This window comes from Cajanus cajan, chromosome 10 (assembly GCF_000230855.2).
Source record: "Cajanus cajan strain Asha chromosome 10, NIPB_CcT2T_4, whole genome shotgun sequence".
NCBI lineage: Eukaryota > Viridiplantae > Streptophyta > Magnoliopsida > Fabales > Fabaceae > Cajanus > Cajanus cajan.
In genome coordinates, this window is record NC_138526.1 from 32,673,649 (window position 1) to 32,691,115 (window position 17,467).

The 17,467-nt window shown below is 37.5% G+C and overlaps 2 protein-coding genes across 5 annotated transcripts; one reads left to right on the forward strand and one right to left on the reverse strand.

The window, feature by feature from the left end:
* Positions 1–4,052: 4,052 nt before the first annotated feature.
* Positions 4,053–13,505, reverse strand: LOC145952699 (uncharacterized). Its single transcript, XM_083065624.1, has 2 exons — positions 12,596–13,505; positions 4,053–7,801 (listed from the first exon to the last, which is right to left on the reverse strand). Exon 2 carries the CDS (start codon positions 7,719–7,721, stop codon positions 4,059–4,061), a length of 3,663 nt encoding a protein of 1,220 aa, XP_082921750.1. The 5' UTR covers positions 7,722–7,801; positions 12,596–13,505; the 3' UTR covers positions 4,053–4,058.
* Positions 12,406–17,416, forward strand: LOC109813590 (elongation factor 2). 4 transcript variants are annotated; one of them, XM_020377795.3, is made up of 5 exons: positions 12,406–12,636; positions 14,037–14,200; positions 14,276–14,317; positions 14,414–14,501; positions 14,783–17,416. In XM_020377795.3, exons 3-5 carry the CDS (start codon positions 14,315–14,317, stop codon positions 17,221–17,223), a joined length of 2,532 nt encoding a protein of 843 aa, XP_020233384.1. In that variant the 5' UTR covers positions 12,406–12,636; positions 14,037–14,200; positions 14,276–14,314; the 3' UTR covers positions 17,224–17,416. The 4 variants fall into 4 exon arrangements, with proteins under 4 accessions (XP_020233384.1, XP_029130256.1, XP_082921751.1 ...); XM_029274423.2 differs by having other exon boundaries at positions 14,044–14,200; XM_083065625.1 differs by lacking the exon at positions 12,406–12,636 and having other exon boundaries at positions 13,861–14,200.
* Positions 17,417–17,467: the final 51 nt, after the last annotated feature.

Below are 17,467 nucleotides of genomic sequence, written 5' to 3' on the forward strand. Positions count from 1 at the left end.
GAGTGGAGATAAACAAAACAATGGGAGAGTAACATATCATATTTTTGGGGAAAGCAACACTAATTCCCCACATCAACAATTTTGAGAACCCCATTAATTGGCCTCTAAAGGTGTGAAATGCTTGTTGAGCATCTTAATATTGCCTTGGCCTTCCAGTTTGCCCCGGCTTCGCACTTTGGTTGTCATATCTACTTCCTCCTTCTCCGCCTTTCTTTATAAAAGTTGCATTTGTTAAAGTTGCCCCTTCAGTCTAATGGGTATTTCTTTTATTTTTTTTTTAGACCTTAACTTTTGCATAGGCCGCTCTTTTCGAGTTTTCAGCCTATCAGGTCACTCTAAATTTTGCCTAAGGTGCCTTTTCAGGTTTTCAGCCTAGCGAGCCTTTTCTTTTTTGTTATTATTTTGTGCTCTCCTTTATGCATAGTATTTCTTGACTGCATCAGAGTTTATCGGATTCAACAGATCTTCTCCATCCATATTTGTGAGAATCAAAGCTCCTCCTGAAAAAGCCTTTTTTACCATATAGGGCCCTTCATAATTCGGGGTCCATTTCCCTCTATGATCTCTTTGGGGTGGCAATATCTTTTTTAATACCAAATCTCCTTCTTGAAACTCTCGCGGATGAACCTTTTTGTCAAAAGCTCTCTTGATCCTTTTTTGATATAATTGACCATGACATAAGGCATTCAATCTTTTCTCTTCAATGAGGTTCAACTGATCATAGCGAGCCTGAACCCATTCCGCTTCCTCAAGTTTGGTTTCAGCCAATACTCTTAGAGAAGGTATCTCAACCTCAATGGGAAGTACTGCTTCCATACCATAAACCAGCGAATATGGAGTTGCCCCAGTAGAGGTGCGAACGAAAGTGCGATATCCATGTAGGGCAAAAAAAAGCATTTCGTGCCAATCCCTGTAGGTGACCACCATCTTTTGAATAATCTTTTTAATATTCTTGTTTGCTGCTTCCACTGCCCCATTCATCTTAGGGCGATATGGTGAAGAATTGTGATGTTGAATCTTGAAACTTTCACACAATTCTTTCATCATTTTGTTGTTCAAATTGGTCCCATTGTCAGTAATGATCCGACTTGGCAACCCGTATCTACAAATTAAATCTCTCTTGATGAATTTGACCACCACATTTCTGGTCACACTGGCATAAGAAGCTGCTTCAACCCATTTAGTGAAATAGTCGATAGCAACAAGAATGAATCGATGCCCATTGGATGCTTTTGGTTCTATTGGACCAATCACGTCTATTCCCCACATTGAAAAGGGCCATGGAGCGGCCAATACATTCAAAGATGTTGGGGGAACATGAATATTATCTGCATAAATTTGGCACTTGTGACACTTCCTCACATGACTACAGCAATCAGCCTCCATGGTCAACCAATAATAGCCAGATCTTAGGATCTTTCTTGCCATTACATGTCCATTTGCATGTGTTCCAAATGAACCTTCATGGATTTCTTCCATGATTTCCATAGCTTCTTTAGCATCAACGCATCTAAGCAATACCATGTCATGATTTCTTTTATAAAGTACTTCTCCATTTAAGAAGAAACTCATTGCCAACCTCCTTAAAGTTTTCTTGTCATTTTCTGAAGCTCTAGGAGGGTATTCTCTGTCTTTTAGATAGCGTTTGATGTCATAAAACCATGGTTTTCCATCTGGTTCTTCTTCTATTGCTTGACAATATGCTGGTTGACCTTGATTATGTATTCTTATCAGTGGAACCTCTTTTCCTTGACTAATCTTGAACATCGAAGACAATGTAGCCAAGGCATCAGCCAGTTGATTTTCCTCGCGAGGGATGTGATGGAAAGTTATTTCCTCAAATTGTTCCATTAAATTTTTGATGTATGAGTGGTATGGGATTAATTTAGAATCCCGAGTTTCCCACTCATCTCTGAGTTGATGGACAACCAATGTTGAGTCTCCATAAACTTCTAACACTCTAGCCTTGAACTCCAAAGCTGCTAGAACCCCCATTGCACATGCTTCATACTCTGCCACATTGTTAGTACAATCAAAACCCAACCTTGCAGTGAAAGGGATTAATCGGTCCTCTGGAGTGATCAACACTGCCCCAATTCCATGCCCCAGTGCATTAGAAGCTCCATCAAATAACAACATCCACTTCTTTCTATTTATGGACTCTCCCTCCTCAAACAAAGCCATGATATCTTCATCTGGAAAATCATATTGTATTGATTGATAATCGTCTATGGGTTGATGAGCCAAATACTCAGCCAACGCACTGCCTTTAATAGCCTTTTGGGTTACATACACAATATCATACTCTGATAATAACATTTGCCAGCGAGCGATTCGACCCGTTAAAGCAGGCTTTTCAAATATATACTTGATCGGATCCATCTTGGACACTAACCAAGTAGTGTGACTTAACATGTATTGTCTTAAACGTCGAGTAACCCAAGCCAAAGCACAACAGGTTCGCTCTACCAGAGAGTACCTTCTTTCACAATCTGTAAACTTTTTGCTCAAGTAATAGATTGCTTGTTCTTTTCTTCCAGATGCATCATGTTGCCCCAGTGCACAACCCATAGATTCCTCAAGTATTGAGATATACAAAATGAGAGGTCTCCCCGAGGTGGGAGGTACCAAAACTGGAGGGTTTTGTAAATACTGCTTTATCTTCTCAAAAGCTTTTTGACAATCTTCATTCCATATCACTGGTTGACTCTTGCGCAGTAACTTGAAAATCGGATTGCAGGTTGCAGTTAATTGAGATATGAACCTGGCAATATAGTTCAACCTCCCCAAGAAACCACGAACTTCTTTTTCAGTACTTGGAGCTGGCATTTCTAAAATTGCTCTCACTTTGTCAGGATCCACTTCTATACCATTTTCATTAACCACAAATCCCAACAATTTTCCTGACTTCACACCAAAAGTACATTTGGCAGGGTTAAGTCGGAGCTTATACTTCCTTAGCCGCACAAATAGCTTTTGTAGATTTGTGATATGTTCTACCTCCGTCCTGGACTTAGCAATCATATCATCGACATAAACTTCAATCTCTTTATGCATCATATCATGAAACAAAGTCACCATAGCTCGTTGATAGGTTGCTCCAGCATTCTTCAATCCAAAGGGCATCACTTTATAACAAAATGTTCCCCATGATGTAATGAATGTAGTTTTCTCCATATCTTCAGGAGCCAGCCTTATTTGATTATATCCTGAAAATCCATCCATGAACGAAAAGAAAGCATGTCGGGCAGTGTTATCCACTAGAACATCTATATGTGGCAATGGAAAGTCATCTTTGGGACTAGCTCTGTTAAGGTCTCTATAGTCAACACACATTCGAACTTTTCCATCTTTCTTTGGGACAGGAACTATATTGGCAACCCATTGAGGGTACTTTGCCACTGCAAGGAATCCAACATCAAATTGTTTCTTTACTTCTTCTTTTATCTTTAAAGAGACCTCTGGCTTCATGCGCCTCAATTTTTGCTTAACTGGTGTGCATTCTGGGTTCAATGGCAAGTGATGCTCAACTATGCTAGAATCCAACCCAGGCATGTCTTGGTATGACCACGCGAAGACATCAGCATACTCAAATAACAACTTCAGCAACTTATTTCTTTCTTCCCCTTTTATAGCAACTCCTATTTTTATTTCTTTTTTATCATTTTCATTTCCCAGATTGATTACTTCAAGTTCCTCTTCATGGGGTTGGATCACTCAATCCTCTTGTTCTATCAACCTTTCTATTTCTGGTGGAGTGCTCAGGTCATTGTCATCTTCTTCAGCCTCATTAATGGGGTGATCAAAATCGTGACATGGGATATTAGCGTTATTATTTTTGGCATGGTTATTATTGAATCTGCAATTTAGGGTTGATGAAAGAAAATGAAGGTTGGAGCAATAAATGAGAGAAAAGAAAGATTAAAGGATAGGGAGAACATATGACAAAAAGATCAAAATGCATTTCATTCATATGATATACTGAAAGACAACATGCAAGCCCATTAACAAAAAGTCATACTAAAATCACGGGAATAATTGTAGAGTTTGTGTGACAATTACTTTGAAATTGAATTAAGAGTCACAGGAAATTCAATGATCTTCCAATTATGGAGCTCTTCACATGGATCACACGGACACACAAAGTTGGCGTGATTATCATCATTATCTTCCTTAATCATAGCCACTTGGTCTGCGTGCACCACCCCTCCACTTTGAAAGCTTTGATAAAGATGACAAATGGGAATCCTCTGAACTTTAGGCTCTCGATTCTCTAGACGAGCCAACCTTTTCTCTCTATTTTCTTCTGTCATTCTTCTTTTATCGGCTTGAGTAGGTTTGTACCCTAACCCCCATCGACCCTTGTTTTCTGGCAATTCTATTAATTTCGTGACTCCTTCCAAGCATGTTCCCAACCCAAGTCCTGGCTGATACCCTCCATTCATCATGACCTTTGCAACCATCATGGATGCACTTGATGGTTGTGGACTTCCCATTGGAGATTCAACATAAGCAGTACTAATTATTTCCAATGACTGAAACGAAGTTTCCAAAGCCTCCTCAGCTGCTTCAATATAACGGGTGGGAGCAGGACAACTCACCAACATGTCTTCCTCACCCGAGACAATCACTAGCTTGTCCTCCACAATAAATTTCAGCTTCTGATGTAAAGAAGAGGGAACAACCCCAGCTGAATGGATCCATGGTCTTCCCAATAAACAACTGTATGCAGGTTTAATATCCATGACTTGAAAAGTTATGTTGAAGGTGAATGGGCCAATTTGGACAGGGATTTCGATCTCCCCCATAACTTCCCTTCGTGATCCATCAAAGGCCCTCACAATCATAGAACTGGGTTTCATATGTGTCCCATCACAAGACAATCGATCCAGTGTTGACTTGGGCATCACATTTAATGAGGACCCATTATCGATAAGCACTCTAGCCAAAATGTGATTTGCGCATTTCACAGAGATGTGTAAAGCCTTGTTATGTCCCCTTCCTTCAGCTGGGACTTCATCATCTGTGAAAGTGAGGTGGTTATTGGCTGTAATGTTACCAACAATGCCGCCAAATGTGTCTAATGTGATGTCATTGGACACATGAGCTTCATTCAAGATCTTCATCAATAATTTTCTATGACTTTCAGAATTCATCAGCACTGATAACAAAGATACCCTTGCAGGAGTATGATTTAATTGATCAATGAGCTTGTACTCACTTTGTCGAATAAACTTAAGAAATTCTGAGACTTCTTCATCCGACACTTCCTTTTTCTTTTTCCCCATGACTTTTTCATCATCTCTCCTCTTAACACTTGAAACCTCTTCATTGATAATTGTATTTTCCTTTTGCTTATGGTTTTTTGTCAAGCCTTCTACTCTTAACTCTTCTGGAGTATAGACTCTACCACTACGGGTCATTCCACCTACTCCTGCGATATTTGTTACGTTGGTTTCTGTAGTGTCAATTCCTTCTTTTTGTTGGGCATTCACATATTCACTTTCTACCTTCATTTCGTAACACCATGGAACCGCCTTAGTGTCCTTGTAATGGAAAGGAGCTGGAATTTGCACAACAAGTGGCTTAAGGGTACTAGGTGTTGACGCGAAAGTGTTTTTTGTGAAAGTGATTACCAGTGGTTTTGGAGTAGTCATGTTGGACTTCTCGTTTGATTGAATCATCAATACATCCTCTTCTGTACGCACCTGGCTCACCTGAACAAAGTTTGAGTTAATCATGCCTTGTAATATTTCCTTGAATTTGCCACATTCCTCAATAGAATGTGTGGTTGTAGGGTGGAAATCGCATACTCCTACTTTGCGAGACTCTCCCTTAATCATCCCATATTTGCACAATTCTGAAAAAATGAATCTCATGGGGGTTCGGATCTTCTCTACTTCTGTCACTTGTGGAGTACATTCTTCTTTGATAGCATTAACCGATGAAGTCCCATGACCTGGAAGTGGATTATTTCTTACATTCGGCTCGCTTTCCTTAAAGCTTAATAATCCTGCATCTATCAAGTCTTGTACCTTGTGTTTCAAACCCCAACATTTCTCAGTTGAATGGCCTATTGCTCCAGCATGATATTCACATGTGGCATTTGAATCAAAACCTCTTGGATATGGAGGTTGGACAGGCTTTATAGGAAGAGGCTCAACTAGAGCATTTTGAACCAGATGTGGTAGCAGTTCAGTGTAGGTCATAGGGATCGGAGCTAGAGTCCTTGGTTGATTATTTCCCCTTCTTTGAGCATTATTCACCATGGGAGGCGAAATTGCCGATTGATTTTCTTGGGGTACTTGAAATTGTGGTGGCGCTGTAGGTGGCCGATAAGGCATTCTAGATGGATAAGGTTGCGGGTATGGTGGCAAAGAAACTGCTGCAATTTGTGGGTTATACATATATTGGGGTCTATAATTGGGTATGAAAGAAATAGGATTGTAGTTAGGTCTGACTGGTGTTGTCATCACTGCATTTGTTTCACCTCCTTTCCTCTTATTTGTGGTTTCTAAGGGTTTCTTGATGGTTGTGGATCCTGTTGTCATGTGTGCAATCTTCCCATTTCTAACTCCCATCTCAACCCTATCTCCAATGATGACCAAATCTGAAAAGTTTGATGATACATTTCCAATCATCCTGTCATAAAAGGGGGATTGGAGTGTAATGAACATCGTGACCATCTCTTTTTCCAATAATGGAGGTTGTACCTGAGCAGCTACCCCTCTCCATCGTTGGGCATATTCCTTGACGGTCTCATTCTCTTTCTTTATCATATTTTGTAACTGTGTGCGATCTGGGGCCATGTCCATATTATACTTGTACTGTTTCAAGAAAGCCTCTGCCAAGTCTTTCCATGTGCGTACTCTTCCTCGCTCCAGGCTCATGTACCAACTTAATGCTGCTCCAATAAGGCTTTCTTGGAAGAAGTGAATCAACAATTTGTCATCATGAGCACAGGAAGCCATCTTTCGACAATACATAGTGAGATGATTCCTTGGGCATGTATCTCCCTTGTATTTATCAAGTTCTGGAACTTTAAACTTGGGAGGAATTATAACATCAGGAACCAGACACAAGTCCACAGCATTGAAACCATAATTGTCGAATCCCTCTATGGCCTTTAATCTATCTTCCAACGATTGAAGCTTATCATCATGGGAAATATCTTCCGAATGACGATGGTGTACAATAACAGTTGGTGCAGGAACTAATCCCTGGTTATTAGGAGGCCTTTCGCCATGACTTACATTAGGTGGTGCATGAGCAATTGAGTGGGTTGGAATTTGTGGGTCATTAGCTTCAAGGGTTAGGTTTTGGGTTTGTGTTTGATGTGATGGGTTTAAGGTGGAGGTAGATGGATTACCCTCAGGAATATTAGCCATAGGTGGCGTGTATCCCGGAGGTAAACCATATGGAGGTAATGGAACTTGGCCTTGAAGGTTTGAAGTGGAAACATGATGGTCATTTTCTGAGGTCGTTAGGATGACAGGTGGTGTGTACCTTTGAACATTCGGGTTGGGTTGCGTGCGTGGAGTAAACCCAGGAGGGTAATCAGGTGACTCATGAGGCTGTTTAGACGACTCTCCATTTGCCCCTTTTTTGGATTCCATTGACTGCAACAAGTCCAAAATTTTTCCCATTTGTTCTTTCAACTGATTTACATCTCCTCTCAGCTCCTCATGCTGTTGCTCCAAGTCATCTACCATCCCTTCCATGATTTTGGTCTTTGTACGTGTCCCGTAAGGGTGTCGAAGGGATGCTTTCTTTGCCTCAATAATTGATTTCTTTTATAAAACTGTATAAGAAAATTTAATGAGTATGTAATGATATGAAAATGTGACTATGCATCATGTATGTGAAAATGTTAAATTGTTGGAGAGACATAAATCACATGAATCACGTGGATCATCTTTCTTTAATTGTTTCTTAGATCGTCACGTTCTAGATACTAGGTCATGGAATCAGTGGATCTTTGTGATCATTATCAATTAAACTTTTCCTTTAGAATGTCACATTCTAAGTACTAAGCGTAATATGAAACGAGTAGCTTTTGCATGAACATCCTCTCTTAGCTGGCAAATTTTATTAATAACAATAGTATAATACATCATGATAACTTAAATTATTCACCGCTAACAACCATCTCTCTCATTTTTGCTATCATATCTCTACAGTATTCAAGGAAGTCATAAATTTCTTTGGGAGTGGAATGTGGGATTGCCATTCCCTCAGCTCGTTGTAGTAGGTGAGAAGTGTCATGGAGCATGTTTTTAACTTGCTGAACTCGATCCACAAGATTATATGCCCAAATTCTTTGATTTTCTTCATGTATTCCGATGACGTCCCTTAATTGCCTTATTTCTTCCTGTAGGCCCATAACCTGATGATTTTTCTCTCCCAATGTGGCTTGATAGTCCATATTCAGATTGAAATTTAGTCTTTTTTCATCTTGAACTCTACTTTCATACTCAGCCACTACCCTTTTGAGTTGTTCTTTCAAATCCTCCAGTTGTTTTTGTGCCGCTTTTTCAGCTTTTTTGGATGTTTCCCAAGCCTCTCTCCATCGTTCACCATCAACCCTAGCTTGATCACGTTCATTTCTTCGCATCTTTAATTCTGTGGAAGCGGCCTCTAAACAACTGCGGGTATTCAACTTACTTTCTTCTTCAATTCTCGCTCGCTTATTGGCTAGTTCAACACATTGTCTTACTTGGGAAATTTCTCTTTGCATTGCTTGATACTCTTGGCGGGCCTGTATTAACTCCCTCTTCATATCTTCTTTTTCTTTCTCAGATTTAGCCAACTCTTTTTTAAGTTTTTCGACCTCTTCTTGACTCATGGGTTCTTGAATTGGCATTTCTTTAATAACTGGAATAAGACCTCGGAATGGTAATTTAACATGTTGGACTCTCTCATTGAGCCACTGCTGATAACTCAACTCCACATTACAATTTCTTTTTCCCAATTCCCTCCCTTTTTTAATCACTTTATCCCAAGACTGTCTAATCTTGTTAAGCAAATCCAACTCCTTAGTCATATCATAGACCATGAAAGGAGTGATCGAATCTTCAACCGGTGGGCTCCTAATCGGATAACCGAGTTGTCTCAACGCAAGAGAGGGATTGTAGTTTACACATCCTTTTGTACCCATGAGTGGTACGTTTGGGAAATCTCCACATTGACAAATCACTTTATCGATGTTTTGTTCTCGCAAGTACCAAGAAATGGTCTTTTCGCTAAGATTAGCTATGCTGTAAGCCCATTCACTCTTATTTTTAATCTCAATCTGACTTCCTCTCTTGAACATGTAGGATGCGAACCACGAGTATAGTATTGGTATACAACACAAAATTGTCCCACCCTTTTTTTCATGACGCAAGGTAAGAGAATGATATGTATCTGCAAGAATGGCTGGTACAGGACTTCTTTTCTCATGTTTGAAAGCTAAGAAGACATCAATTGCAGCAAAGTCAATAAAGTTTTCAATGTTTGGGAATAAGACAATCCCATAAATAATGAGGGCAAGCACATCCATGAAAGCATCCCATCTCTCATTCTCTGCTAAGCTTAGCGCATGTCGCTCAAGGTTAGTTCGCGAGAAACCTTCAATTCCCCCTTTCGTCTCTTTCTTGCTTGCTAGTTCTCTGACATTAGTCCCTAAGGAGATGGCAACTTTGGCTAATGAAGGATAATGTCCCATGTACATATACGGCTTTTTATTTCCTAAGCCAATACCTAGTATTTGTTCGAATTCCTCAAGTAATGGTGCCAGTTGAAAATCTTGAAAAAGGAAGGATCTCAAGGGAGGATCATAAAATTGGGCTAGGGCAGTGACAGCTCCCTCTTGTACGTCTACTTCCAATAGGTTAAGGATTTTTCCATATCGAACAACAAAAGTTCGTCGCTGACCGCCTTTTAACATGTTACTGAGAGTTCTCAAACTGCTCAAGTTAGTTTGTCTGACCTTTAACTTTAAAGTTTTCCTTAAACCTGATTCCATGACTTCTCGAAAGGTGTTCACAGCGACTTAAGTCTTTATGACTCTCCAACAACCTAGAAATGAATGCAGCATGCTATCAATGAAGTTATCTATTTTATTTTATGGGAATCTTTTTGAAATGCATGATAGGATGTAAGAGTTTATTTTTTTAAAATTTTCATGAAATGAAATGCATGATACTTGTTATGAAATGAAAAAAAAAAAATCTTTTTTTTTTTATGTTTTATGTAATTTGAAAATAGAGGTAGAATATTGCTCCTGTGATACTTAACAAGGGCATTCCTAAGTTGAAAGCTCTATAGACCCCTAATATGTGTTCCTCTCAAAAGGGTGGGACTATGGTTCTAAAACAGGTTCCTAGAGCCAATAACCCTTCTTAGGATATTAATCACAATAATAGGTAAACTATTAGAGATGATAATACCCTAGAAAGGATCAAACTCTAGGTGAGGCCTTCATAATAACCAAACAAGATGTTCATCAAGAAGGTTACTACTACTCAACCTCTTACTTATCATAAGTTGCACTCAAGTCCGGGCATAGGACCCCACTCATAAACGTGTGTGAAATTGTGTAAGTGAAGTGTGTGAAAGGAGCAGTCCTACACTATCCAATCTACAAAACACAACACAAATGATATAGAAAATAAAATTCTTCTACCCTAAAGTTCAAATTACACAACACATATTTAAAATTAATGCAAATAAAATAAACAACAAATAAGAGACATAAACCAAAGATAACAACAATAATAAAAATAAAACAAAAGTGAGAAAAGCATTTTTAAAAATTATTAATTAGTTTAACTAATTATTATAGGCTCGACTCTCAAACAGTCCCCAGTGGAGTCGCCATCTGTAGCAACCTCGGTCGCGACGGGACGGCGAAAAATAAATTGAAAAAGAGGAGTCGCCACCAATGTTATTTTTTACGGAAAAACATTGGAAAAACCATAAAATAGAAAACAGTCTACGAAAACCAAATTTTGAGTTCGGGAGTCAATTACGTGTGAGGAAGGTATTAGCACCTCACAACGTTCGTCCTAAGACGATTACCTTTAATTAATTAAACTAATTATTTATAATTTATAAAAATATTTATCTCACTAAAATAATCAAATATATTTTATTTTTTTTTGGGCTCGACAAGATTTAATTCTTGCTCCTACGTATCTTCATGTGCAATGAAGAATCAGAGTTACGTAGTTCTTTGTGGAAAATTGGTGTTGACGTTTTTTAATTAAATATTATTTTAGTGAAATATAGGATTCTTGAACCGTCACAGCTCATTCATCCTAAGAATATAGAATTGACTAAAGTGTACACCAAAATCAATTCAATAGAATTATAATTAAAATTATTGTTATAGATGTTATGATCTTAAAATTTCTTGGTAGAACATTTTTTATTTTTACTCTCACTTTTTGAAAAAAAATTTAAAGATAAGCTGTCACAACTTACTTTGAATTCCAAAGGTTAAAAAAGATGTCACATCTAATTAACCATTCCTTTAATAAAATTTTGATATAATAACTTCAAATATTTATATTGAATATTGTAATATTATATTTGATTTTTAATCATATTTTAAATTTAGTTTTTTTTTATGATAATAAGTTGTCACAACTTATATCCTTAAGTTCTAGGATTAAAGGAATGTCACATTCAAATAATCCTTTTTTATAGATATAATTTATACTAATATTAATAATAGAATATTACAACAATTATTATTATTGTTGTTGTGATTATTATAAATATCTAGCACCTTTATAAAAAGGGACAACTTAATCAAATAAAATCAATTAGACTAATTTTGTTAAAACAAGAAATAGATATCATCATCTAAGATTAAGGAATACCACATAAAAAAAATCTCCCTTTTTAAAGGAGATAGATATTATATAAAAAAATAAATCATTATTTCTATTATTATTATTATTATAATAGTAACTATTTCTATTATTACTAATATTATTTCAAACACTGCATTATCATTTTCAGCCATAGAGATACTAAAAATATTAATTAAATGTCAAACCCAAATTTTTATATAATTATTCATATCATTTTGATCCGACTAAAAAATTTGGAAGAAAAAAAAACTAAACGTATATGCTGGAGGCCTCACTGTTAGTTGACCATTAAAATCATTTGGTTGAATGACGTTGGATTTCTACTATCAACCGAAATTTGTTTGCAAATGAAAAAATCTCATTAGGCACCTTTTTTTGAAAAAGCTCATTAGGCACCTTACCTCCCCTTACACACGTCGAATCCGTGTGGAGAAATCACTGCCAACGCAGAGAAATATTTCAAAGCAATCAAATCATAGTCTACTCAAAAGGTAAAAGAAAAAAACAAAAAAAAACAAAATAAAAAAAAAATAAAAAAAAATAAAAAAATAAAAAAGAATCCAAAGTACTCAATTTAAAATCCAAACGAACTACTATGCGCTAACAAGCAAATAATAAGCGCACGAAAATGGTACATCCCAGTTTCACTAAATTTTTGATTCACAAAAAGAAGAAGCCTAAAAATCGCACAAACAGTGGAAAGCACGTTGAAGGAGAAAGCTAGATAATCATACCACGTCGCACGAAAGACGGGTCTCTTCTTCCCTGCTTAATGGTCTCTACCCCGATTCCAGTCTTTTTCCTTTCTCCTGCTGCCGGTCCCCCTCTCAATCCTTCCTCCCCCCTTTTTTTTTTTCCTCTTTGTTTAGACATTTTGTTCTCTTTTTATGGCTCTCCCGCCCCCCGCTTTTGGCAACTGCCCTTTTGTTTTTTTCATTTTTTTCCTCTCTTTTATCAATTGTTTATAAGCACCGAAAATTTTTTCAAAGCTTTCGTGAAGTCTCCAACTGCTCCCTTTGATCTGTCTCTTTTTTTTTGCTACCAGCTTGCTAAGTTTGAAATTCTAAGAATTGTTTTACCGCATGGGGTCCCAAAACCAAGACTTTCTTACTAGTACCAAGACTTTGGCTTCATCTATTTGGCATTTTCTGAGTTTTTTTATTTAAAAAAAATTGGTGTTTACAAATATATTTGAACAAGATTTTATAGAATTTTCAATTCTTTTAGGCAAAAGAACAAAGTCAATTTTCTTGCACACCACTCCAAGAAACTTCGTGGATGGATCAATCTACTTAAGCATACCAAGTCACAATTTTGTTCAAAGATTTCATCAGCAATTAATTAATTAAAATACTGTTCTGTCATAATTTTGTTTAAGAATTTCATCAGCAATTAATTAATTAAAACACTTTTCTGTCATGCATGACGATTTATGCTTTTCATTTCGGTTAGAAAGATGATGGGATTATGATGTTTTTATAATTAACTTTAATTAAACATTCATTCATTACCCGAAAATAGTCCAAGACTTAGATTTAATAAATAACTCATTGAATTTAGTTTATGAACAAAATGAATTGAACTTAAACTAAAGATTGAATATAAATAAATGAATTTAACTTTAGTTGTGCATAGTCCAACTTATTTGACTCATAAATCAACTAAATATATAAATATATTATTTATAAAATTAACTTTTTATTTAATTTCAACTTATTAAAATTTAAAAGAACCTCAAAATTTAGTTATAAACTAATAATAATAAAAGAAGTAAACATTTTAGAATTTCATGATTATGAATTATATTTTCTATTATTTTATTTAGGGTGGAGTAGTTTTTATTTATACAAACTTTAATTGTAATTATGTTTTTTTGAAGTTATACTTTATAACCTTGCAAAATTAATAGAATAAGTTATATTTTATCTTTTAAGAAAATAAAACAATTAATTTATTTAAAATTTATTATTAAATTAAAATTTTGAAATATACAAGATTAAAATAAAATTAATTATTGATTCATGTAATTCGAGTTAATGAACTATTGAACTAAACCAAGGTGCTAGCAAGCTTGACAAGTCAAATTCGAACTAAAAAAGATTCATGATGAATTCGAGTCGAACTTTGAATTGAACTGAGTTTGCTCTATTTTGTTTTTCTTTGGTCCATGTCAAGAATGCAGTTGATCACAGTCCTATAAAAGTTAACTGCTGGTCTGGTCTATGACGCAAACTGAAACTACTACCACCTCTCTTTCAAACCCTTTGCGTGCTGCACACTGTTCAGTCCTATGTGATATTCTTTTCATTGTTTTCTGCCTCTTTCTCTCACCCAGCAAGGTAGCTTCTTCTCTATGAGATTTTCATGAGTGAAGGAATATCAAGTTTTGATTTTGCTTAATTTTGTTTTTACAGTCGGCTAGTGTTTGAAGGAGGAACTAAAGACCGGTGAAGATGGTGAGTTGACATTGCTTTTCTTTTTTCCTTTGAATTTTATTTTTTTCTCCTTTAAGGGAAGGGAATGCTCAAGATTAAGTGGTCTATCATGAACAGGTGAACTTCACAGTTGATGAACTTCGGCGGATTATGGATCGCAAACACAATATAAGGAATATGTCTGTTATTGCTCATGTTGATCATGGTATGTTTGTTATTCTACGTTTTTTTTGCATTTTATATGAAGTCTTTCTTCCTGGGTTTTGATTGTTGAAAATGAGCCTGATTGGATACAAGCTAAAAGTACTTTTGAGAACTTCTCTATCGAAAATAAAGAGTATTTTCTAGTAGAGAAATTCTCAAAAATATTCCTAAACTTGTATCCAAACAGGTTCAATGTTGTTTAGCGATACCTTTTGTTATTTAGCCTTTGTATTATATCATTGTTTTGGTTACTTTGAAGACACTGCAGTGTTTGGAATGCAGGAAAATCCACACTCACTGATTCTCTGGTGGCTGCTGCTGGTATCATAGCACAAGAGGTTGCAGGAGATGTTAGGATGACAGATACCCGTCAAGATGAAGCTGAGCGTGGTATCACTATCAAGTCCACTGGCATCTCTCTCTACTATGAGATGACAGAGGGTGATTTGAAGAATTTCAAGGGAGAGCGTGAAGGGAATGAGTTCCTTATAAATCTCATTGACTCACCTGGGCATGTGGATTTCTCATCTGAGGTCACTGCCGCGCTTCGCATCACTGATGGGGCACTTGTGGTGGTGGATTGTGTTGAGGGTGTGTGTGTCCAGACAGAAACTGTGCTGAGACAAGCCCTTGGAGAAAGGGTTAAGCCTGTTTTAGCTGTTAACAAGATGGATAGGTGCTTCCTTGAGCTCAACCTTGATGCAGAGGAGGCCTACCTTACATTTCAGAGGGTTGTTGAGAGTGCAAATGTCATCATGGCAACCTATGAAGATGCTCTACTTGGTGATGTTCAGGTATACCCTGAGAAGGGAACAGTTGCCTTTTCTGCTGGTTTGCATGGATGGGGTTTTACCATTACCAACTTCGCCAAGGTGTATGCTTCTAAGTTTGGAGTTGATGAGGCAAAGATGATGAGTAGGCTTTGGGGTGAGAATTTCTTTGACTCTGCCACCAAAAAGTGGACCAAGAAGCACACCGGGACTTCTACTTGCAAGCGTGGCTTTGTTATGTTCTGTTATGAACCAATCAAACAGATTATTCAACTTTGCATGAATGATCAGAAGGATAAGCTGTGGCCAAAGTTGCAACAGCTTGGGTTGAAATTGAAGTCAGAGGAAAAGGAGTTAACAGGAAAGGCTTTGATGAAGCGTGTTATGCAGAGCTGGCTCCCAGCAAATAGGGCCCTTCTGGAGATGATGATATTTCACCTTCCTTCTCCTGCCAGTGCTCAAAAATATCGTGTTGATAACTTGTATGAGGGTCCCCTGGATGATCCTTATGCTCATGCTATCAGAAATTGTGACCCTGATGGACCTTTAATGCTCTATGTCTCAAAGATGATTCCTGCATCTGATAGGGGTAGGTTTTATGCTTTTGGCCGAGTCTTCTCTGGTAAGGTTTCAACCGGTTTGAAGGTCAGAATCATGGGACCAAACTATGTTCCAGGGAAGCAAAAAGACTTGTATGTTAAAAGTGTTCAGCGAACTGTAATTTGGATGGGAAAGAAACAGGAAACAGTTGAGGATGTGCCTTGTGGCAACACAGTAGCTATGGTGGGTTTGGACCACTTCATCACCAAGAATGCTACATTAACAAACGAGAAGGAAGTTGATGCACACCCAATTCGTGCTATGAAGTTTTCTGTGTCACCGGTGGTAAGTGTTGCTGTTACAAGCAAGGTTACATCAGATCTTCCTAAGCTTATTGAAGGCCTAAAGCGTTTAGCAAAGTCAGACCCTATGGTGGTCTGCACAATGTCAGAGACAGGAGAGCATATAATATCTGCTGCTGGTGAGCTCCATCTTGAAATCTGCTTGAAGGACTTGAAGGATGATTTTATGAATGGTGCAGAGATTTCAATATCTGATCCAATTGTCTCCTTCCGCGAGACTGTGTTTGAGAGGTCTTGCCGTACAGTGATGAGCAAGTCACCTAACAAACACAACCGTCTGTACGTGGAAGCAAGGCCAATGGAGGATGGACTTGCAGAGGCAATTGATGATGAAAAGATTGGACCAGGGGTTGACCCCAGAAATCGGTCTAAAATATTGTCTGAAGAGTTTGGTTGGGACAAGGATCTGGCAAGGAAAATATGGTGTTTTGGCCCTGAGGGTAAAGGACCCAACATGGTGATAGATACTTGCAAGGGTGTACAGTACCTCAATGAAATCAAAGACTCGGTTGTTGCTGGGTTTGAGACAGCATCAAAATCAGGTCCAATGGCTGAGGAGAACATGCGAGGGGTCTGCTTTGAAATTTGTGATGTTGTTCTTCATGCTGATGCCATTCACCGAGGAGGTGGCCAGATCATTCCAACTGCTAGAAGGGTCTTCTGTGCAGCCATGCTGACAGCAAAACCAAGGCTTCTTGAACCTGTGTATCTTGTGGAAATTCAAGCACCGGAACAGGCTCTTGGCGATATATACAGTGTTGTTAACCAGAAAAGAGGGCATGTGTTTGAGGAAATCCAGAGGCCTGGCACCCCACTTTACAATATAAAAGCATATTTGCCTGTTATTGAGTCATTTAGATTCAATGAATCACTAAGGGCTCAAACTGGAGGTCAAGCTTTCCCACAGTTAGTATTTGACCACTGGGATATGGTGCCATCGGATCCACTAGAACCTGGCACTCCTGCTGCTGCACGTGTGGCTGAGATAAGAAGGAAAAAAGGCTTGAAAGAACAAATGATGCCCCTGTCTGAGTTCGAGGACAGACTTTGATGTGTCAATAAGTTATCTTTGAAACAAATATAGTATAACTTTTTTTTTTTCCTAGATTTTGTTCATGTTACTCAATCTTAATGTTAGATGATATTAATCGTAGTTTCTCAATTGTAATGTTACATGGCAATTTTCTTTCTTCTCTTTTTTGTTTATTTATTAATATTGTACAACTTAAATTTCAGTTTTTGCATCTTAGCTTCCCCTTTGTTAATTAGATTTTGGGTGAGTTGTTTTAAGCTTG

Bases quoted from the DNA above. Each gene is read 5' to 3' on its own strand.
- LOC145952699 (XM_083065624.1), bottom strand. From the start codon at position 7,721: ATGGAAGGGATGGTAGATGACTTGGAGCAACAGCATGAGGAGCTGAGA.
- LOC109813590 (XM_020377795.3), top strand. The intron at 14,502-14,782 runs GTATGTTTGTTA...TTTGGAATGCAG, and splicing joins TATTGCTCATGTTGATCATG to GAAAATCCACACTCACTGAT.